Raw genomic sequence first — 24,053 nt, forward strand, 5'->3', positions numbered from 1 at the left:
TTAAATTGATTGGACATGATTTGGAAAGGCCCACACCTCTCTATAGAAGGCCTCACAGCTGACAATGCATACTGTATCAGACCAAAAGCCACGAGGTCAAAGGAACTGCCTGCAGAGCTCAGAGACAGGATTATTGCAAGGCACAGATCTGGGGAAGGCTACAAAAAAATTTCTGCTGCACTGAAGGTTCCCAAGAGCACAGTGGCCTCCATAATTCTCAAATGGAAGATGTTTGGCACAACCAGGACTCTTCCAAGAGCTGGTAGCCCAGCCAAACTGAGCAATCAGGGGAGAAGAGCCTCAGTAAGAGAGGTGACCAAGAACCTGATGATCACTCTGACCGAGCTCCAGAGATCCTGTGTGGAGATGGGACAAAGTTCCAGAAGGACAACCATCACTGCAGCCCTCCACCAATGTGGGCTTTATGGCAGAGTGGCTAGACAGAAGCCTCTCCTCAGTGCAAAACACATGAAAGCCCACTTGGAGTTTGCAAAAAAGCACCTGAAGGACTCTGAGGAACAAGATTCTCCGGTCTGATGAAACCAAGATTGAACTGTTTGGCCTCAATTCTAAACGTTACGTCTGGAGGAAATCAGGCACCGCTCATCACCTGCCCAGTACCATCCCAATAGTGAAGCATGGTGGTGGCAGCATCATGCTGTGGGGGTGTTTTTCAGCAGCAGGGACTGGGAGACTGGTCAGGGTTGAGGGAAAGCTGAATGGAGCAAAGGACAGAGATCTCCTCAATGAAAACCTGTTCCACAGCGCTCAGGACCTCAGACTGGGCCGAAGGTTCACCTTCCAACATGACAATGATCCTAAGCACACACCCAAGACAACATAGGAATGGCTTAGGGATAACTCTGTGAATGTCCTAGAGTGGCCCAGCCAGAGCCCTGACTTGAATCCTATTGAACATCTCTGGAGAGACCTGGAAATGGCTTTCCACCGATGGTCCCCATCCAAGCTAACTCAGCTTGAGAGGATTTGCAAAGAAGAATGGCAGAAAATCCCCCAATCCAGGTGCGCAAAGCTTGTCACGTCATACTGAAAAAGATTCGAGGCTGTAATTGCTGCCAAAGGTGCTTCAACAAAGTACTGAGTAAAGGGTCTGAATACTTATGCCAATGTGATATTTCAGTTTTTTCTTTCTAATAAATTTACAGACATTTCTAAAATTCTGTTTTCATTTTGTCATTATGGGGTACTGAGTGTAGATTAATGAGAAAAAAAAATGAACTTGAACGATTGTAGTATCAGGCTGCAACATAACAAAATTGAAAAAAGTGAAGGGGGTCTGAATAATTTCCAAATGCACTGTATACAAGTGTGCATGTCTGTATGGAAATGTACACACATGCATACATAGAAAAATGGGGGGGGGGAGAGAAAAGTCCCATTGCAGGAACAGACCTAGGTAAGATGCAGAAAGGGATATGCATGCACCCTTTAAGTCTTTAATAGAGCTACACAACTACAAAAACCTTGAAAGGTATGGTCATGAATAAATATGGCAAAAAAGCTAGCACACAGCGTTGTTAGCTATGGACTGGAGCAAGGCACAGGGCTTGCAGGTACAAGTTCCCGAGGTGTCAGGAACAGTGACAACAGAGGAAGAGAGAAAACCACTGTGTATTTTTTTAACTCCATGAGGAAGATTCAGTTTTACATAGATTCAGCTAATGCATCCTCTGCATTTTACCTTTAGTACAAAAAGTGCAAAAGATTCTCTGTGCTTTCCAGTCCAACAAATGTCTGTTTAGAGAGTCTTTCTTGTAAAGTCAGGAATAGGCAAGCTATGCTGATCTTTTGCAATGACCCGGGTTTGCAAAAATGCAGTCCTTGCTCCATTTAGACTCATGAAAGAAACGCCCTTACCAAGGAACAGTTAAACCCAGTGTTCCTGTTAGTGTCCCCCAGGTAAATGAAATGTCCCCAGGTGATGGCAGCAACAACAGCAGGCAAAGGAGAGGTGGCTGGGGATTAATTTTTTCTTTTTCAGACCGGCCATCTTCTTAGCTTCAACGGTGTCTCTCTCATCTCGCAGCTTTTTGTTCATCTCCCTGCTCCAGAGGAAAGTAAGACAAATGCAAGTGTTATGGCTACAGTATTCCCATTTGTCCTTTCCCTATATCCAGACAGGTAATTTCCATGCTAGTGACTTATAACATATTCATAGCATCACCCAGCCATTGTTGAAGTCATATAAAGCCTATTCAGATTACTGTTATTTTGGCAAAGTGATGATTGCAGCTCTCAAGTCACTAGTGTGAAAATGACCTAACTTCCCTACTGATATGATGTACTACAGCTCCCATAATTTCTGGTCACATTTTGAAGGTGCCAGATTGTAGAAGATTTCATCCCCAGTGACAGTCATTAGCAACTCTTAAGATGTGTTTGCATTACCTGCTTACCTATGATTTACTTAGTGATTTATGTGATTAATCAAATGCTCTGAATTTGCATAATGCACTGAAGTATAAGCTATAAACTAACCACACTGGGCTTTAATAGCAAGCTAACTTGTGGATCAGTTTGTTGTATGAATACAGCCTTAGCAGACAGAGAGGACAAGTAAGGTAAGAGACTATTCTTTGTACAGCCACAGAAACTAGTTCAAACATTTCTTTGGCACCTGGATTGCATTTAATGGACTATTCTGGAGAGCATGTGCTTGTGTAAGGTAGCCATCATATGGGATCAACCCAATTTCAACTAGTCAAGAAGATTCTGAGTTCAAACTTCACATTTTGGCAATGAGCCAACAAATATTTGACTATAGTTAATTCTCTGTCAAATATTTAATTATACTAATTAAATTATCAACAACATAATTCATTGTGTTATTCTGAACACAAAATAGCTCATTTTAATAGCTGTAGTTTATGATTTAATACAATGTATAAACCTACCATTTTGGCTTACTGAACATGATTAAAACAAACAGTAGCTTAGTACATGACATGAGCCTAGACTATTGTATCTGTTAATGGCCTATTGTTATGACAGATTGATAAGACAGAGATATTGCAAAAGAAATGGAGGAAAAGAACAGTAGTCACACAAGTCAAGATGATTTTGTTTGTCTGCATGATAGCTTTTTGTTTCCTCTATACACCATGATCAAAATAAATCTTGAGTAATTGTTATCTGTAAATGAGGTCAGTGACTCTAACAGCTGATTTTGCTGTAGGCCTCTCAAAACTCAAAGAACTGTTTTCTCCTTAACTACATGTTAGGACTGTATTATTCCTTTCCCATGGAATTGCATCTCCAAGGATGAAGACTGGGGCATCACAAGCATGCTGGCAGAATTGGCCCCAGGCAGAGGAAGAGAGCATTTCCATTTCTTCACCCCTGTAATTCAGTCAGAAGCCCCCAACTGCAAAAGTCCATTTCCCTTCCCCCTTTTTCACCTTTCATTTAATCTTCTGCCATCATGTAACACATTAGAGGCTCCCTAAAGAGGTCCGCCTTCTGTAGCTGCTTTATTCAATTAATTTCCAAGTCACAGACCGGGGAGTCTTGGAGATGCTTTTCTTACCTGAGGAGCTCCAATTGACGCAAGAGGCTTTGTTTTTCTTTCTGCATATTCTTAGAGGCTTGAAATATATCTCTGGGGTAGAAGCAAGGAAAAGAGGGATTCAGATATTGTAAACTCATATTTTATTCTTTTGCAAACATTAATATTGCCTATTAGGTACTGGTCCTAAACCTTCTGCCAATAACTGTGTATGCAGAATGGTCTAAGTAAATTAGTTCTAACTGGGACCGCCAACTTCAGTTCACATGTTGCACAAATGGCATAATGTGGCTTGTGTGTTTTTGACTTAATTCTATTTTTGAATCAAGCCACAGTCATTTGTAAGCTGTAGTTTATGATTTAATACAATGTATAAACCTACCATTTTGGCTTACTGAACATGATTAAAACAAACAGTGGCTTAGTACATGACATGAGCCTAGACTATTGTATCTGTTAATGGCCTATTGTTATGACAGATTGATAAGACAGAGTTATTTTACCTAGCTGCCTTATCTCAAAATGCAGCAAAGGCCAAAATATATACATCCTTCTTACATCTACTTCTTCCATACTGATGGCTGCATAGATGCGCAAGGTATAGTTTGGCCTTAAGGATACAAGCTAAGTGATATTATCTTTCACAGAGCACACCCAAAGCAGCTTTTAAGTATACTTATTTTTGAAACAGCCATCTCATCTAGAATTTCATATCTACGGATACTGGGTGGTGATTGTTTCTCAACAATCACCAACTTTGACCCTCCAAATAAGTTGGATTTCAACTCCTGTCATCCCTGAGCACAGGCATTTGGGATTTAATGCTCAACATGTTTGAAGCAGACCACATCAGGGAAAGCTGCAAGAAATTGTTGCACAGACAACAAAGCCGATCTCTTATCCCTGTTTACCATGGAAAGCATGTTTTGGTTAATTAAGTACTAACAAATAAATTATTTACTGCTTGGTAATGTAACCGCTTACCTGACTGGCAGCAATGATTTTCAGATGACATCATATTTTTCTAAACATTAAAGTAATTGATTTCTGTGGAGATATTTGTTAATATTTGTTTTGTTCCAGAACTGTTATGCCCTGTGAGTTTTGACAATAGAAGACTTTATATTTAAATGCTGGAATGTTTGGCACCAAGCTAATCCCTTCATAAGCTTCTAGAAAAACGTAAATGGAAAAAAACTTCCATCATTAGTTCATCTCAAGGAAAAGAAAGGCACTATGTCTTCTGTGTCCTTGAGATTTGTAAAGATTGCAATAGAGTAAAGAAAACAAAATACCAGAAGATGTTCATCCTTACAGAGCTTATCAATTTGCAGCAGCCACATACAATAGCATTGCTTTTCCAATATTTACATTCTAACTAGCTGATGCTGTTCTATATCCTGCCCTGCTCCCTGGTCATACCTGTCCTTCTGTTCCTGCTCTACCTGGGCTTCTTTCTGCAATTCTTGCAAGCGACTTCGAGTTACTTCCAGTTCCCATTTGGTCCTCTCCAGCTGATCCAGGAGATTTTCACTCAGTATTCGTAATCTCTCATTTTGTACTCGCAATTCTAGCTGCTCAGAGTTCTGGCATTGTAACTGATGTTCCAACTAAATATAGACATTTGTAAAACAAAATAAATATAGTTGAAGAACCAAGAAATCTGAAAGAAATCTTGGATTGTAATAAGAACATTTAAAGTAAGAATTTGTAAATCAAAAATGTATAGTGCAATGCAATCATACCAGTAGACCCGGTTAGTTGCAGTATTAATGGACATGAAAACATGACAAGATTGGCAACTGTTGCAACCAATATTTGCTGTTTAGGAAGCACAAAATGAGTAACAGTTCCTGAGGTTGACTATGTATCACAGTCTGCCATGACTTGGGCCATGATCCCCATGGAAATATAGATAGTCCTTAGTTAACAATGGCAATTGTTAAGCAACACAGTTGTAAAGTGTGACATCACATGACTGTGCCGCTTAGTGATGGCAATTCCACCATTCCTGGTTGCAGTCGTTAAGTGAATCACCACAGGTCATTAAGCAAGGACATCACATAGTCACCATTTGTGACCTTCTGCCTGCTTCCGCATTGACTTTGCTTGTCAAAAGCCTGCAAAGAAGTTCACAAATGGCAACCATGTGACTGCAGGATGCTGCAACATCATAATTGTGAGCCAGGCACTGAAGGCCAGGAAAGATCATGTGATTGCAGGGATGCTGTGAAGGCCAGAACTCCACAGAACCATTTATAAGTACCACTCACTCAGCACTGTCACAAGTCTGAATGGTTGCTGAACGACTGCATGTTAAGCAAGGACCACCTCTGTCAAAGTCAGTGCAAGAAGAACAGAAATATAAAATACATGGCCAGAATGTCATTTGCCTCAAAACCTAAATAACTACATTTACATTTTAACGATATGGAATAACAAATGCATTAAAAACCTTAAAGCAGTTTATTAGATGTCCAGGTGACAGGTTCCCATTTAAATTTTATGCAATTCTTAGTTTATTAGGAAAGTCTTAACAGTTGACAAAAATCCATAGCTACACAAACAACTCATTAAAATATATCCAACAATAAACTTGTTAAAGTGCCCAAAGTAAGCCGAGAGTAGAATCTGCAAGCTTAGGTGTCTTATCTGCAAAACTGGAACATAGTAGCCTACTTCAGAAATGTTTCTTAAAGAGAGATCATGCAAATGAATGAAAAGCAATCTGCACATTAATATTCTAGCAAATAATTTTTTCCTTTTCTAACAGCACTTAGGTAATATTTAGTGGTCCTCCTAACCCCTTAAATGTACACTAAAAGATTGGAGAGCTGGATTTTAGAAATCATCATTTGGAAGTGTAGTACTCTGCTGACTTCTGCCTGATATTTGGCAGGTGGAAGAAACCTGTAGAGGTCTGTGGAACCTGTGGAAGAAACATACTAGGCAAAGCTGTTTGGGCCCAAAGGATGTACTCATAAAAGATTCAGAAAAATCTGGTCCAAACTCCAGATAACCCTAAGCCTGCAATGCTGCATTTCTGGTTTAAAACCAAAGTAATTTAGGCTCCTGAAGCAGTTAAGATATAGAAGCAAAACACTTGCCTGTACAAAAGAAATGTCTTTTTGTACTGTGCATCTTCTAGAAAGCCATACTATATCATTTAAATATTTGATATAAAAATTCTTAGACACAATCCTGTGAGAGAAAATCCCTAACTGCAATAGCAAACTAATACTGGAAAATAAGGAATAATCCGTAATGATTAAATATGCTCCTATATTAAAAATATTTAATTCCATGTATAACTTAAGAACCCAGTTATTACATGGATTGAGAAAGATACATTACAGAAAGCTTAATCTCTTTACTGTTTTATCCTAAGAGTATGTTTCTTTTTAATTTATAAATTAGCTACAGCAACATGGGTAGAATAATTATCCAAATAAACTCCATTGCTCCAACTCTCAAATGCATTCCTCCAAGAGCCATGACTATATGATTGTGACATCAGTAAACAGGCTGGTGGCCTTTCTTGCTTCAGTGGTGATTAATGTACTGGACTAGAGCTAAACATGAATGGAATTGGAATCCTTCCAAAGTTGTGGGCCTGGAGGTAAAAGGAGGCCAGCAGATACGTATTCAACAGCAGTTGGCTCAGGCCATTCCAGAAGAAACTTGGCCCACAGTCACTGACTCCTACGACAGGAATTTTACGAAGTCTGGTATATCAAGATTATGTAACTGGCTCTCAGACAGACACCATTAAACTGTTGCTTAAACCAGTCAGGAATGGTGAGAAGTATTCATAGATATCCCCACCCCAAATGTAAGGAGTCTCTGTGAAAATTATCTGCTCTTTATAAGATATAAATTTCTTAACAGAGGTAGGCAGGCTAGGCTACATACTCATACACATGCCCATTCAACCCTGAAGGACCTCAACATTTTTTTATGCTTTGTCCAAGTCACAAGCCAAGGACTGCCAAAAAAATTTTTTTAAAAAAACCCTTCATATTATACCTTTCAATGATCAGTCTGCACCTTGGTGTAACATGGCAATGAAAGGACAATATATCTAAGGCCTCCAGATGGGAACATTGGTGCCTACAGGAACCAAATGCTTAGAACAGACCAAAATGATGATGTAATAAATAGGACAGAAAGCATTTTATTTCAAGGGAATCTTACTTTCCCAACAGGTCTACACCTCAATTTGCAATCTGCACTATGATCTCTTGCACCCTAATCCAGTTCTAGCCCTGCAAAAAATACTGCCAGCCAGTTCAGGGAAGATGTACTTTCCAATACACATTTGCATCACTTGTGCTAACACAGAAGCTTTTTTTTTTTTTTTTTTTTTTTACCCATGGGTTTCTCTTGATGGATTCAACAAATAATCTGTAGCAACCTTTCCCTATTCCATGTCCTCCAAATATTTACCAAAGATTCTGGAATTTATAATCCAGCATACTAGGGAGCACTAGGTTGGGCCAGGCTAGCTTATAATAAAAATTGTTACCCCTTTACTGAAAGATAACTTTGGTTGTCATCAGGAAGGATGAGAAGCAGGCCTCAGTCACCTTTTTCTGCCGGTAAAGCATTTTCTCAAATTCTTGCTCTTTGCTCTGCAATTCTTTCTGAAGCAGGTTGCTTTTCTCAAGCCTTGTTGACTCCTGCAAAAAGCAGATGAAGATATGTTCCTTTTTTTCCCTGCCTCCATAAAAAAATACATCCTCAGCACTTGCCAAACGTCATAGGCGTAATCAAGGTTTAAGTCACTGAGGAGCTAAGCATGCAGGTCAGGAGTTTACCTGGTAGAGCAGCCGCTCCCTTTCAGCTTTAATTTGTTGCTCCATTTCCTCATAGAGACACTTGACTTCTCTGTCATGGTCTGTCTCTCGCCTAAAAGAATGGAACAGGAAGAAGGAGATGTGGAAAAAGTATATATCAGTGTTTTTCAAACTTGATAACAATGCTGGCTGGGGAATTCTGTTAGTTGAAGTCCATACATCTTAAAGTTGCCTAGTTTGAAAAACACTGATATACACCGTGTGCACAATTATTAGGCAAGTGAGTATTTTGCCCATATCATTTTTATGCATATTTTCCACCTCCAAGCTGTATAAACCTGAATGCTTATTGGATATAAGCATATCAGGTGATGTGTATTTGTGTAATGAGGGAGGGTGTGGCCTAAGGAGATCAACACCCTATATCAAGGTGTGCATAATTATTAGGCAGCTTCTTTTCCTCAGGCAAAGTGGGCCAAAAAAGAGATGTAACTGACTCCGAAAAGTCAAAAATTGTAAAAAGTCTTTCAGAGAGATGTAGCACTCTTGAAATTGCTAAAATATTGGGATGTGACCACAGAACCATCAAACATTTTGTTGCAAATAGTCAACAGGGTCACAAGAAACGTGTTGAGAAAAAAAGACACAAATTAACTGCCAAAGATTTGAGAAGAATCAAACGTGAAGATACCAGGAACCCATTATCCTCCAGTGCTGTCATATTCCAGAACTGCAACCTACCTGGAGTGCCCAGAAGTACAAGGTGTTCAGTGCTCAGAGACATGGCCAAGGTAAGGAAGGCTGAACCTCAACCACCACTGAACAAGACACATAAGTTGAAATGCCAAGACTGGGCCAAGAAATATCTGAAGATAGATTTTTCAAAGCTTTTATGGACTCATGAGATGAGAGTGACTCTTGACGGACCAGATGGATGAGCACGTGGCTGGATCAGTAACGGGCACAGAGCTCCACTTTGACTCAGACGCCAGCAAGGTGGAGGTGGGGTACTGGTATGGGCTGGCGTTATTACAGATGATCTAGTTGGACCTTTTTGGGTTGAAGATGGACTCAAAATCAACTCCCAAACCTACTGCCAGTTTTTAGAAGACACTTTCTTCAAGCAGTGGTACAGGAAAAAGTCTGCATCTTTCAAGAAGACCATGCTGTTTATGCAGGACAATGCTCCATCGCATGCATCAAAGCACTCCACTGCGTGGCAAGCCAGTGAAGGCCTCAAAGATGAAAGAATAATGACATGGCCCCCTTCCTCACCTGACCTAAACCCTATTGAGAACTTGTGGGCCCTTCTCAAATGGGAGATTTCCGGTGAAGGAAAACAGTGCACCTCTCTGAACAGTGTCTGGGAGGCTGTGGTTGCTGCTGCACAAAAAGTTGATCGTCAACAGATCAAGAAACTGACAGACTCCATGAATGGAAGGCTTATGACTGTTATTGCAAAGAAAAGTGGCTATACTGGTCACTGATTTTTTGTTTGAAATGTCAGAAATGTTTATTTATAAATTTTCAGTTGTTTATTATTCTCACTTTAACAGATGAAAATAAACGAGTGAGATGGGGGAATTTTCGTTTTTCATTTAGTTGCATAATAATTCTGCACACTAATAGTTGCCCAATAATTGTGCACACATAGATATGCTCCTAAGAAAGCCAAAACCTCACTTTTACTTTCTTAAATATTCAGGTTTGAGGTTTATTAACATTTTGGATTGACCGAGAGCACTGTAGTTGTTCAATAATGAAATTCATCCTCAAAAATACAACTTGCCTAATAATTGTGCACGCAGTGTATACAGTATAATGAAGAAAAATAAAAACAAAATGAGAGAAGGGGGGAAAAAATCTTCTCTTTAAAGCACAATAAATACATTCCAGTTCATCACACATGATGCACCCTATCACTTTTCACTTACTCAAGAAGATATGGAAATCTTCCAGCACTACAAAACACCAGAATGTTTAAACAGTTGTTGCACATAAAAAACATTTCCTAAAAAGAAAAACTCAGATTATTTGTAATATACTTGATATGTTCTTTCTGGACCTTGACTGTTTGCTGCAAGTTTTACAATCCTAACAGCAATCCTTAACAGCTGTAGATAGGCCTTGGAAAAATTATTTGAGAAGCACTAGGAAGCTGCTATTAATAGAACTGGACTGTATATACCAACAATAAGATTCATTGTTGTAAAGCACAAAATATACCAAATGTCTATAAAATAAAATGTTATGTTAATAGTGTTTTATAATAAATTGACACAATGACTATTTGATTTAAATTATTGACATTTTATCTACTTTGTTTTATTCACCAGCAGTAGGTCAATGTTGGCATCAGTGCTAAGCCCCGTATTTTACTTCAACCATGCCTTCATGCTGTGCATGAATTTTTTATTATCAACAAGATTTAGCAGAAAGGATGCCTTCTAACTAAAACATTAGGCACTATCACACCTGTTATATCCACAACTTATTCCTTCCTCTAGATTCCCATATTTTGCTAATCCCTGTTGATGGTCCAAGGGAAGCCAATGCCACACCCTTCATCTTCGTAAAAGAGGCATTAAGACATTCTGGGAACTGCTTACCGTTTTAATACCAGTTCCATGGATTCCTTCTCGTGGTGCATATCCTTGATGTATGAGGAAATACGGAAAACAAACTCTTCAAAGCTGGCTAGGAGTTCTGGCAGTTCTTTCTGGAGTCGAACCCAAAGTTCTTGAATTTCACCCTGACTGGAGTAAAGACAAGTGGTGATTCTAGGAAAACAGCTGTAATGACATTACCTTAAGTTCTACTCCTAGCTACACTTCCTTATGATAAGAACAAGCAGGCAACAAGGGGAAAGACATAAATCTTAAAATCTGAGCTTCTTCTGAACACAGGTCTGCATATTTCCCCCTTCAAAGTAATTTTGGTTGAATCTTATTATGTTACTAGCCCAAATTTTCTCATTTTCACTATTCTTCCTTTACTAACATTGTCATAGAACCATTTATTAGCCCTTCTTGGCCTATCAACAGAAAAGCATTTAGGAGTTACTATGAGAAGAGTTAGCAACATTCTCCCATGGGCATAAGTAATCCGTGGCCTTCCAGATTTACTACAGTTCTCAGCAGTTCCAGCCCATGTGACCATGTAATCTGTAATTCTACAGATTAAAGGCAATAAATATCGCTCAATAATTATATAGCAAAGAGACTGTCATATGAAATTCAAGGCAACCTTATTTGAAAGTAAAGCTGTTGAATGGAACAGCAATTATCATAATTATATTCTAATGGAGAAAAGACATATTGGAGAGTCCCATCTTACTGTTCAAAGACCTGGGATGCTTCAAGATGCTCCAGCACAGAGCAAAATTGTTTCTCCCCCTCATCTGTCTTGTCCAATTCCTCTGACCAGCTTGACTCAAATGTCTCCTCGTGTCTGGCGCTTTCAGAGTTCTGGTGCTGCTCAATTCCTATGAACTTGCCTATGAAAATAAGCATAAGAATACAAGATCACCTTACAGCCCACAGAAAAAAGCTTTGCTTTAGGCTTCCTTATGATCTGGGCTAGTTTGTGAAGAAAGAAAAGTACAATATTGATTGGAAGCCCACTGAACTGACTAACTTAGAGACAAAGTCCTATAAATCCCAGATTGTGGGCAATATTAGTACCTGAATGACTGAAAGGGGAAGTAAAATTAGAGACCCTTAATAAAATAGCAAATCCCTACCCCCATCTTAGCTTAGAAAGTAGCTTTCTAAATCACATTATCTAGGTGGATTGTCATAAAAAGAAAAGGATCGGCCATCCTTAGCTCACCCACATAATTCATGCAGTGAGTGTGGTTACTCTGTGGCAAGGAAAGGTAATTCAGTACATGACCTTCCTCCACCTGGTACTCGTAAGTATGTTGGATTATAAACCTTAGGATCCCCAGCCATCAAGCTCTTTGGCCTTGCCAGCTGCTAATTCTGGAAACTATAGTCAATCATACCTGGAGGGCAACTTCACATCCCTAAAGACATTCTTCACTATTCCATATTATGTTTGTTGTTTCCAGGACTAAGCTCTGGCAATCCAAACACAGACCATGACTATGTTGGGTTTTTAAAACTTTGACTTGTTGAATAACCCATAGTGGCCTGATTTGCTCATAATGCTAAGGCAAAAGCAAACAGATATTATGGTATAGTGTTATATGTGAACTAGTGCCAAAATATGGAAGTTGCTGCCAGGGAGAGTATATTACTTTTTTCCATTACTTCTCTCCCAAGTGCTTTGGATGTCTTGCTTGGATCAGAAGATAAAGCACAAGGCTGCCTCCCCCTGCTACCACCACCCAGTACTTTAATCAGTGTGATTTGCCTGACTGGCTTTCTCACTTGTGATAGGCTAACTATGGCGCTCCACTTATCATTTGCAAACACCTTGTGGTTTCAGGGTTTTTTTTAATTCATCAGTCTGATTCCTTGATAGAGAGTCAGCAATTAACTATTCTTGGCTTAGGCCAGTACTGGTACCATCCAATATTGTCATTCCTGCCTCTTAAACGTGTTGCCCAGGTCAAGTCCCTGAACTGTCTACTCTTAGAACACCAAGACATTTACAATTGGGACAAAACATACTATATCATGCCTATGTTCTAGTTCATCAAATAAGAATCTCTCATTGCCTTCCTACCCAGTTCCCCATATCTGATTGCTTTAGATCAGCCCTCTTCACGTCAGAGTCTTAGAACTGTTGACTTAAGTTGTTTTCTTAAGTAGAGGAACTTGGCTTCTAATCAGCACAAGGATATGTCAGTAGCCTCCCTCCTTTAGACCCAGCTTATATCCAATGGATCTTTTTGCAGTAGCTGCTCTGTGATGCCTGCATGGGGGCTTCATGCTTGCTGGGTATTTTAGCAGTAAATTGGAAGTGTTAGAAGACTTCTTAATAGGACAAAAGGGTGCCACAGGAAAGCCTCATCCCAACATGACTCACAGTAAGAGGAAGTACATTCCATACTCTGTTCTGCAAACATGAAATCTGGTGTGGCTTCAGATATTCACCACTCTGAGAAACATGTTTATGGAATAGATGTGGGGCAAAACAATTCCTGAAGGTACACTAACATTTGTAAGCAGTGTGTGTTTTATACCAAGCAGTAAAATAGCAAAGATCAATGTTTCACCAGCTTGGATCCACTCCTCGCCTATCCATTCCTACCTCTTTGCTTCAGAGTAGAGCAATTCTCTGTTCTCCATGTATCACTGCCTTGCCTGCCACCGTAGATTCAGTTCTCAGTACTAAGTATGGTTCCATTCTCAGCTCTCAGCTGTCTGCCAACTAAAATATGGATTTCCTGTGTACTGTTTGCTTACAACAGGAGCAGCCATCATTGTATCATATGTACTCATCAACTTCCAAACTCTCTCTCTTCTGCTCTTACCTAGGCCTACACTGAATTCTACTGGGGTGAGGTAACCATTATTATCTTGCTCCAGACTGTCAAAAACAGCTTCCAGCTGTTCAGTAGTGAATGGTAGTTCAGTTTGTAAGCGCTGTGGAAAAGAAGAGAAAGGAAGAACAAATTCAGGATTTTGGTCTATAATTAACAGAACAAATAGAAAACATTATTCTCAGCTCATTTTCCCAATTGCCTCCACTGAACTAAGCTTACCAAGTAATTGTATAAGGGCAGCTGATGGAATGGGAAGAAACCTTTCCTTGAATATGTGGATCTGACCGTTTGTACTCTTGAATTTTCTGCACTATCAGACTCATATAATGGATAGGATTTCTAGTTAAGCCAGATCTTAATAATCATAGTCTGTTCCTATAATTAGCATTTAGTAGGATAAACCAGGGGATGTAGTCCTGAATAACCTTACCGGTATGCAATTTATGGAAAATTGGCAGAAGTCATATAATAATCTACCCTGCCAGAGCAAAGATTGGGTACACTCTAAGTGTAAACTCTGCTCACTTTAGCTGCAATTCATATAGCCACCATTCAACTGGAATTTCTTCTGTGTGTTTAGCAGCAGTCTGATATGCACAAAGTATGCACATGAAGGGACCAGGATAAGCTTCTCTCAGCTGCATATCCCTCCAGTAGCCTTCACTTGCTCTATTTCTTCATGCACAGAAAGACACAGAAAGATTGCCACCGAAGCCAAAATTGTGTTTCTGCTATGACAGCAAGGCATCACAATGCCTATACTTCCTTTCAGATTTATGCGGAAGACTTCCTGGCTTTTGGGGTGACTTCCTTAGTAGATGCAGACGCATGTGTGAATTAGCCACCTCTATTATTTGGACCTACCCTTCAAGAATCTGTGTGAAGAATGTTGCTGTCCCTTGGTAAAATAGTATTGTTATTGGGTTTTAAATATGCTCAGATACTCTTCTAAAAAGATAACTGCAATAGATGATACTCAGGCTCTATGTTACTCCATAAACATGAATTATCCCTTGCTTTCCTCTAATCCTCAAAGTACTGTCAAGAACAAGTCTGAACTGCTATCCCGCTTCCTTCTCCCATTCCTTCAAAGCTCTCATAGAAGTTCACCTGCTGAGTTTTCCATAGCTTTATCCTTTGTGCCTAGCAAACAATGCAGGCAATCTTTGTGCAGAAGGGCAGACTCCCACAAGCACAATTTAGTTACTCTTTCAACTTGTGAATTATATTTTCAAAGTCTGCCAGTGAATACACTGATCATATTTATTCATCTGTTAATGAAACTACTTTAACTTGGTAGCAGGAAACCTTTTTTGAATCAATTGTGGGACATGACAAGTTGAGTTTTAGAAGATTAACTGAAACAGAATCTTTGTCCTTCCTTGAACAAACATACATTCAGGATTGCCTCCAAAGGGCAGGCTGTATGGTAATCTATTGCATATTTCATGACCAAATATGTGAAATACTGTCATGAATTACAAGTGTATACACACACACTTGGATGGGATGGGCAGAAAAATTAAATGCTGGATGTATAAGCTGTGACAGTCCTTTTATTAAAAATACTCATTCACAACTCTTGATAACACAAACATTCTGCCAACAGATAAGCTAATTAACATATAAATATCTGGTTGACATTTCAGATTAAGCCATAATATGGTCCATTTATTCTTTATTTTTAGTAGGAGCTCAGTATGACTCAGTTGTTATATGCAAAATGGTTCAAGATAGTTCAAGAAACTATGACTAAATAAATCTGGCTTAACATTGTGACTAGTCATGTGATTTTAAAGAGTTCTAATTCATTAATTGAATGTCCCAGTGTTTTGCAATTTGGCACTTTCAAGTTGTAGTGTCTCACTGAAACTCCTTTACTCAAAATTGGTTTGTGGCAAAGCATGTTGGGAGATAAAATGTACTCCTATTGGTTTTTCATATTGCCATCTCTTATGTGAGATGTGTGTCCATGTATTCTTATGTATACAGTGGGGCAAAAAAGTATTTAGTCAGCCACCAATTGTGCAAGTTCTCCCACTTAAAAAGATGAGAGAGGCCTGTAAGTTTCATCATAGGTATACCTCAACTATGAGAGACAAAATGGGGGAAAAAATCCAGAAAATCACATTGTCTGATTTTTAAAGGATTTATTTGCAAGTCATGGTGGAAAATAGGTATTTGGTCAATATCAAAAGTTCATCTCAATACTCTGTTATATATCCTTTGTTGGCAATGACAGAGGTCAAACGTTTTCTGTAAGTCTTCACAAGGTTTTCACACACTGTTGCTGGTATTTTGGCCCATTCCTCCATGCAGATCTCTTCTAGAGCAGTGATGTTTTGGGGCTGTCGCTGGGCAACACGCCATGGGGTTGAGATCTGGAGACTGGCTAGGCCACTCCAGGACCTTGAAATGCTTCTTACGAAGCCACTCCTTCGTTGCCCGGGCGGTGTGTTTGGGATCATTGTCATGCTGAAAGACCCAGCCACGTTTCATCTTCAGTGCCCTTGCTAATGGAAGGAGGTGTTCACTCAAAATCTCACGATACATGGCCCCATTCATTCTTTCCTTTACACGGATCAGTCGTCCTGGTCCCTTTGCAGAAAAACAGCCCCAAAGCATGATGTTTCCACCCCCATGCTTCACAGTAGGTATGGTGTTCTTTGGATGCAACTCAACATTCTCTCTCCTCCAAACACGATGAGTTGAGTTTAGACCAAAACGTTCTACTTTGGTTTCATCTGACCATATGACATTCTCCCAGTCCTCTTCTGGATCATCCAAATGCTCTCTAGCAAACTTCAGACGGGCCCGGACATGTACTGGCTTAAGCAGGGGGACACGTCTGGCACTGCAGGATTTGAGTCCCTGGCGGCGTAGTGTGTTACTGATGGTAGCCTTTGTTACTTTGGTCCCAACTCTCTGCAGGTCATTCACTATGTCCCCCCGTGTGGTTCTGGGATTTTTGCTCACCGTTCTTGTGATCATTTTGACCCCACGGGGTGAGATCTTGCATGGAGCCCCAGATCAAGGGAGATTATCAGTGGTCTTGTATGTCTTCCATTTTCTAATTATTGCTCCCACAGTTGATTTCTTCACACCAAGCTGCTTGCCTATTGCAGATTCAGTCTTCCCAGCCTGGTGCAGGTCTACAATTTTGTTTCTGGTGTCCTTCAACAGCTCTTTGGTCTTGGCCATAGTGGATTTTGGAGTGTGACTGTTTGAGGTTGTGGACAGGTGCCTTTTATACTGATAACGAGGTCAAACAGGTGCCATTACTACAGGTAACAAGTGGAGGACAGAGGAGCCTCTTAAAGAAGTAGTTACAGGTCTGTGAGAGCCAGACATCTTGCTTGTTTGTAGGTGACCAAATACTTATTTTCCACCATGATTTGCAAATAAATTCTTTAAAAATCAGACAATGTGATTTTCTGAATTTTTTCCCCCATTTTGTCTCTCATAGTTGAGATATACCTATGATGAAAATTACAGGCCTCTCTCATCTTTTTAAGTGGGAGAACTTGCACAATTGGTGTCTGACTAAATACTTTTTTGCCCCACTGTATAGACTAGTGCTTTGTTTATCTGATAAAGTGAAGAATAGTCTTTGTTTATATTGTATAACACTTGTGGATGACTTTAATACATCAAACCACAAACAAGCAAACCACATTATGTCTTAACACAATGTGAGAATCCAGCCAGTGTCAGGTCCTTACCCGCATGTCAAATTTTGTTATGAAGCCCTTCTCCTCCTTGTCACAGAGCCGGAAGAGCTCTTGGGCTTTCTCTAGCATTTCCACCTGCATGTTTTCCCCACCATTCAAGCAGAGAAGGGGAGAAGGAAGTGAAAGGGGGCAAGAGACACCTTCAGTCATTCCATTTACTTCCTTGTCTTCCCAACAGAGAGTTTTAGAAAGTTCTTTCCCAGATCTTTCCATTGCTTCACAATTTTTTCCTTGGTAGTGCCTCTCACTGGAATGAAAAAGCATTGGGAAAAAAAGTTGAATTTAATTACTTTTCTCCTTGAAGTACTGAATGAGAGACTTCCAAACCTGTTCTGCAATGAAACTAACTATTGAGAACAACCATTTATATTACTGAAAAACAGGGAAGGGAAAGTAATATTCACAGTAACAGCGAGTTAAACATGCAGCTTTCCTGCTGAAATCTCCATCTCAAAAGCAAAACGTAGCTTGCACATGCTTTGGAGGAAGAGAATGAGTGCTCTTGAACATTACAGACAGAAGTATATCCTACTCTCCTTGTCTATGTTATTGTTAAAGCAAATGTAATCAAGATGAAATCACATCAAATTAGAAGAAGATAGTATAGAAGAGAGAGATGCCATTATTCTAGACTTTAATCTTTGAAAGTCTTTTGTGTTGTGCTGCCACTGGTTTAGATTCAAGAAAATTCAGGTTTTGCTTCCTATAGCTGCAATCAACTTCTAAGTTGTTGGAAGCTGCTTATAACTTACTTCCATTAACTATTTAGGACACAAAAGCACAGGCTGAGGCTACAACCTTGATAAAAATTTTGTTGTTCAGTCGTTAAGTTGTGTCTGACTCTTCGTGACCCCATGAACTATATTGCGCCAGGCCTTCCTGTCCTTCACTGCCTCCCGGAGTTGGCTCAGTTTCATGCTCATTGCTTCAGTGATGCTATCTAACCATCTCATCCTCTGCCGTCCTCTTCTCCTTTTGCCTTCAATCTTTCCCAGCATCTTGATAAAAATGAGTAGTGCTAAATTCCATGGGATGTACTTCTGGAAAAACGTGCCAGGAAGAATGCTACTTACATATATATTACATTGCAGGCTTATTGATGTAGAAGAGTATCTTGTACCTTTGCCCACAAATCTTGTATGAAATTTATCTATTGTAAGACAAAAATGGTTAGGAATTCAGTACTACTACATGGCAGACCTGACATAATTACAGTTACTAAATAAATAAGACCAAACTAAAGCCTTTTTCATTCAATTACACATGCTCCCATCAAAACAAGAGTATCAGTTTCACAGATATGACTGATAATTTTAACTTGTCTTCTAGAAAAGACCTTCTTTTGGATCAAACTCCATTAAACTAAGTTTTGGATCCATATCATCCCTGAGTGGTAGATATGTATTAGAAGGATGGGATAGAAATCTTTATATAAAATAAACATCACTTATCTTTGGAGGATTGTATAGGTGCTCTTCAATATTTAACCAAAAAAAAGAGTTAAAAGCAGATAAAACACCTTCAAATACTTTGTTTCGATAGCACAGATCATAAATCATTTGCTATCAAAGTTCAGAGGCCCTGGAATAGTTTTTTGCAACTCTTTGTGAGCTGAAGAGTTAACACAAGTTTTCCTCAAATGGGGCAGATTTCCTCATTTTATACCCAAAGGCCTACAAAGACAAAACATACTCAAATTCATTATGTAGTTAAAACCATAAAAAGAATCCATGCTATTTGAAAGAAAAATTGAAATAGCATTACTGTAAGTCAAGACAAGGAGATATAAGCAGGTATGTTACCTGAAATGTTTAGTTCTCTTTTTAGTCCATTCAGTTTGTCCATAAAGAGCCCTTTGACAGAAAACAGGAAAGACCAGTAAGAAGACTTTGTATTGTCTGGTATGGTATTGTATGTTCAACAGAAGAGATTAACACTCAAGGGAAAGTAGCAGGTTGTACTCACACTATCACAATGCTTATTGCAGCTCAATTGGTTCAGCATAGCAGAAGTCTAATTTTAAAAAGTCCTTCTATAATGTGATAAACAAAGGCTATCTAACTCTTCCATTTAAGTACCACTTCCCGAGGATTACAAAAAGCTAAGGAGAAACTACTCTCAAATACAGTGTAGCCAAAGGCACAGAATTAAGTTTCACAATGAGGGAGACAGAAAACCTTGCTCCAAAACATCCAAACACATTTTGTGAGAGATGCAGAGGAATAACACCCAGTTGTTTTTTTATCCTAGTTACTTTGTACAGCCGTGTTCTAGCAGAACTTTAAAATAATTTAAAATATTCCCTCTTTTTCCAGCAATGACCAGAAATATGGTGTCTGCAGGCAAAATGAGTCTAGGCTTTGTCCAAATTGTGGAGTCCTTGGTGCTCTCTGAGCTTGGTAGTTTGCTTGCAGATGTTTCATTACCCACCTAGGTAACATCATCAGTGCCAATGAGTGTGAGGTTTGCTGCAAACAACCAAACTCAGAGAGCACCAAGAACTCCACAATTCAAGCCTCAGCGACATATATTCTCAGCTTTTGTCCAAAGTGTTACACAGAAATGCTGGGATGGTAAGTCTTCACACAGGCTCTGACAAATGGATACAGGTAATGTAGATGCCTAAGTCACACATACAGTATATCTGTGACTGCCCCTGGGAGAGAGGGAGGGACAGTCTAGTTTATTGCCATCACTCAGAGTCAATTAAATTTATTGCTTAAATAGCTGAGAAACATCTTGCTAGTCATTTAGCATTAGTTACTTAACATCTTCAAACAAGATAGATTATGCCACTTGGTAGATTGTACAAAGACATTTTAACTGCATGAATATGTCCATGAAATAGTAAGCTTTGAGTGTGACTTGAGAGATACTTTGCCTTAGTAATTTTATTAATTTCCTGATGGGGAGCTGGGTATAAATAAAAATGGGAATACTAGTATTAAGTGAGAGTGATAATATACCCAGCTCCCCATCAGGAAATTAATAAAAATACTAAGGCAAAGTATCTCTCAAGTCACACTCAAAGCTTACTATTTCATGGACATATTCATGCAGTTTTCTGGTGGCAGTAAAAAATTGTTCGTCATTGTCTTGCCTTAAAAAAAATTCCCAGCCAAGTTTACAACCCTGGAATTCCCCAGAGGCCTCCCAGCCAAGTACTACCCAGACCTAACCCTGTCTTGCTTCCAGGTTCAGACAAAGTTGGTCAGGTGGTACCTATTGAGACAATGGAATACTGACTATTATCAAATGCATATTTAAACATACATGTATAAATAACAAATGTACCTATTTATTTATGCACAAGACTAATGATTGAGAGATATCCATGTAAAGAATGGCCTGGGAGCAGCACACACTACTTTAATTTCAAATATGTGGAGGCTTTGCAGTTGCATTTGAGCGCTCAGCATCACCTTCCCTTAACCTGGTGCCCTCCTTAGAATTCAATTTCCATAAATCCAAGCCAGAAAGGCCAACAGCTGGAATGAGTCCAAAACAACTAGAGGCACAGTTTCTCAGGGGCAACTCTCTATGTGGCTCCAAACTACACCCACTCACCAAATAACACCCAAGTATAATTAGCTTTTTAACGTGCTGATATTCATTCAAATGCAATAACTCCTTTAAAGCAGAACATTATCAGTGCCTCTTTATTAAAGGGATGGGAATGAAAGCCTAACTATACATTCTCTTAGGAAAAGTATAATTATCACATTTTAATTTAACTTCAATCCTATGGATTGTTTAACAAAAATTTCACTAAAATTCCCTTTCCTGTGAAGCAGTTTATATTAGGAAAAGACTCACCATTGGCATCACTAAGAGATTGACACTTGATCCTAAAAAAACAATAACAACCAAGTTTAGACAGAACACACAGTCCTGAACTCCAACCTCACTGCTCATTTCCATAATCACATTATCCTATAATAACATCCTCTTCATGGTCGCTTCCTTATGCCCACGTGAGCCAGCCTAAGGCTTCCACTTTAGAGGGCTCCCAAAGAGATAAACTGTATGCTTAGCAAAACCACCTTGCTCACTGTGGTCAAAGCAGAAAAGGCATTACAGGTAAAAGCTTTATACAGTGCAATTGCCCTGTCTCAATTACAGAATGTTAGGTAAGTTCTGCCTCGTTTTCTCATTACATCTACCTTTTTACTTTCTTGAGAAAATACAAAAGGGAAAGATGGGGTAGATGCACAATGTCCTTTGATGGCAATGCTAGGAACTATCATCTGGAAACATCCTCTGCCTGGTTCACACAATACAGTTCACACGCTATGCCGAAATCTGGTTTTTGGTTTGGGCTTATCATGATGTTTGAATGGATTAGCATTAAGAATGAAACAAATCACTGTGGTTTGTTCAACAAATGGTAAATAAAGCAAACTGTGGCTTAGTGTAGGGATGGACTACAACCATTCCTGGCAAAATTCTGTCATCTTTTTTTCTCGGCCCTTCAAATCCCCTTTGAACTAAATTGTCAAAAATCGGTAGGAGGATTTCCCATCATTTTGACATGGAAACATATGAAATCTGTAATGTAATCCTTAAAACAGGTTCAACATAATTAAGAAAGACTCCATGAACCTTCCCACTTATTGAACCCAATTAAAAAAGGAAAATCTTTCCACCAGCCCTTTTATTGTTCCATTCAATGTGGCTTTCTCTTTCCAAAATAGAAGTGGCCTCTGGCAACCAAAACATTGCCTACCTCTAAATTGGTGCAGTACATGAATTCAGCCAAAATGAAGCTTTGAACGCTGAACCTTCAAACCATAGAGCTTGGTTAAGCAGTTACTAGATTTACCTAACAAGACAAAATGGCAATTGCTGTGCTCTATTTATGGTCTCTAAAAAGGTTCTTAAATTGCCCACTTTTCTAATTGGAAGAGGAGATGTTTGAACTAACACTTAGCTCCTTTCTTTCGCTATTTGAAATGGACTCTCCATCTTGAGCAGTAACTAAACATATATAGTCCAACTCAATTATTTGAAAAGTCAGAAAGATGGATAGACATCTTATTCTGCAAAACTTAAGAGAAACACATAAAATAACAAAAAAACAGAAGCTCACTGGAATCCTTGATTTGCCAAAAAGAAGAAAAAGGATATTAAGTAATAAAAACATAACTGTAAACTTGTATGCTAGACTTCTTTCTGTATGAAGTTCCTGTCAATTTATTACCCCAACCCCTTGAAATCTCTGAAATCAACTCACACAGAACAAATTTACTGTGCTGTTTGAAAATGGGAGCAAGTCCAGTTGAACAAATTGGGAATTACATTGAGTATACATGCATAAGACAATACATTTTGTGAAAGATATGTGACTCGCTATACATCTCGATCTGCTGGTATCCACAGAATTTTTTGATGCAGTGCTGTGGACAGATCATAGGAACAAGGAAGTATGCAGAAAATTTTACCAATTTTGCTTGGCTGCATTGCTATTTATTTTAAATGTAAAAAGGACAATTTTGCACATGTTCTTGCAGGAATGCTGATAAATAGTTATGACAGTGCCCTGTAATTGCTACTGGGCATGTATTTGTTTTCTTTCCACTAAGTCAGGAGGAAGCCAAAGTTACCCCAGTCTGTATCGGAAATGTCAAAGTAGGGTGCTGTTTGTTTTGAAAAGCAGATCGCTCAGGGCAGCAAGCCAAGACAAAATTGCCCTTGGCCTTCTCCACATCGTCCAAGGGCACCAGGCTTTAGCAGAGCCACAGAAACTCTGGCACACTGGAGACCCTCAGAGGCAGGGTCATGGGAGAGTTTAACAGCCTTGGGTAATGTTCTTCACTTATGGATCTCCAGAGCAACCCTCTAAGGTAATATTTACTTAGCAAAAGCAAACTTTGACATACAAATGCCGGAAGGAACATTTGCTCAGGTAAGGGGGTCAGGGTTGCTTGGAGATTTTCCTTCCTCCTTCACTTTTGGCTGCTTCTTTGCTCCAACTGGAACTTAAATGGATTTTTTGTCTTCTACGCCTTTAAAATCACTCCAGTGACTAGGAGCTTGAGAAGGAAGATGCTGTACATAATTGCTGGGGTCCTTCTAACAATTACAAATCGCATGAGATGAGTAAAGGCAGACACTGTAAAGTCAAACGGGAATGGAAGATCTTGTCAAATGTTTTATTCAGGTACATAAGCTGATGAAAACTGGAACTGTAACACACTGGAGGTTAATGTAAAAAGGGAAGTTAAATTACAGTACAAATACTCTGAAAGTATCTGTCAAGCAAACACTACAGCCAAAAGCTAAAACGTTGAGGAGTTCTAGAGCCCAGATGGTTAAAAAAAATAGGAAATTAACTAGGTTAGGCTTTTGGTTACAATACTAAGCTCTTTGCTATGCTTTATCATACCAGCTTATTAACAATTGTGTCATGTGCAAACCTCTAGAAAGCCAAAACACATGGGTAGGTACTATTAGACTATCTTGGAGCCTCAAGACTTAAATTCATTTCCCCTCTTTGCTGTTAATTGGTTGCATAGCTTGAAATAATAAAGCTTGACTTTTCCTTG

At 39.2% G+C, this 24,053-nt stretch overlaps 1 protein-coding gene across 10 annotated transcripts in view; it reads right to left on the bottom strand.

Annotated features, from left to right (window-relative positions):
• Positions 1-1,258: 1,258 nt before the first annotated feature.
• The window catches only part of CRACR2B (calcium release activated channel regulator 2B), a 31,868-nt gene continuing 9,073 nt past the window's right edge, over positions 1,259-24,053 (bottom strand). For 4 of the 10 annotated variants that reach the window (XM_088146079.1, XM_088146077.1, XM_088146078.1 and 1 more), the window contains 12 exons: positions 21,325-21,356; positions 19,311-19,361; positions 18,582-18,658; positions 17,500-17,755; positions 13,766-13,877; positions 11,659-11,818; positions 10,932-11,078; positions 8,344-8,434; positions 8,113-8,205; positions 4,949-5,136; positions 3,548-3,619; positions 1,259-2,063 (listed from right to left, as the gene is read on the bottom strand). In XM_088146079.1, the coding sequence (XP_088002205.1) occupies positions 1,907-2,063; positions 3,548-3,619; positions 4,949-5,136; positions 8,113-8,205; positions 8,344-8,434; positions 10,932-11,078; positions 11,659-11,818; positions 13,766-13,877; positions 17,500-17,721 (1,242 nt within the window). In that variant the 5' untranslated portion in view covers positions 17,722-17,755; positions 18,582-18,658; positions 19,311-19,361; positions 21,325-21,356 and the 3' untranslated portion in view covers positions 1,259-1,906. Of the gene's footprint in view, positions 2,064-3,547; positions 3,620-4,948; positions 5,137-8,112; positions 8,206-8,343; positions 8,435-10,931; positions 11,079-11,658; positions 11,819-13,765; positions 13,878-17,499; positions 17,756-18,306; positions 18,659-19,310; positions 19,362-21,324; positions 21,357-24,053 lie in introns of all 10 variants that reach the window. The other 6 variants (XM_088146082.1, XM_088146080.1, XM_088146084.1 and 3 more) reach the window with 3 other exon arrangements.

The sequence above is a fragment of the Python bivittatus genome, unplaced genomic scaffold, assembly GCF_059951505.1.
Source record: "Python bivittatus isolate LINGU-HERP-01145 unplaced genomic scaffold, Pbiv_v1 ctg000480_np1212, whole genome shotgun sequence".
Lineage (NCBI taxonomy): Eukaryota > Metazoa > Chordata > Lepidosauria > Squamata > Pythonidae > Python > Python bivittatus.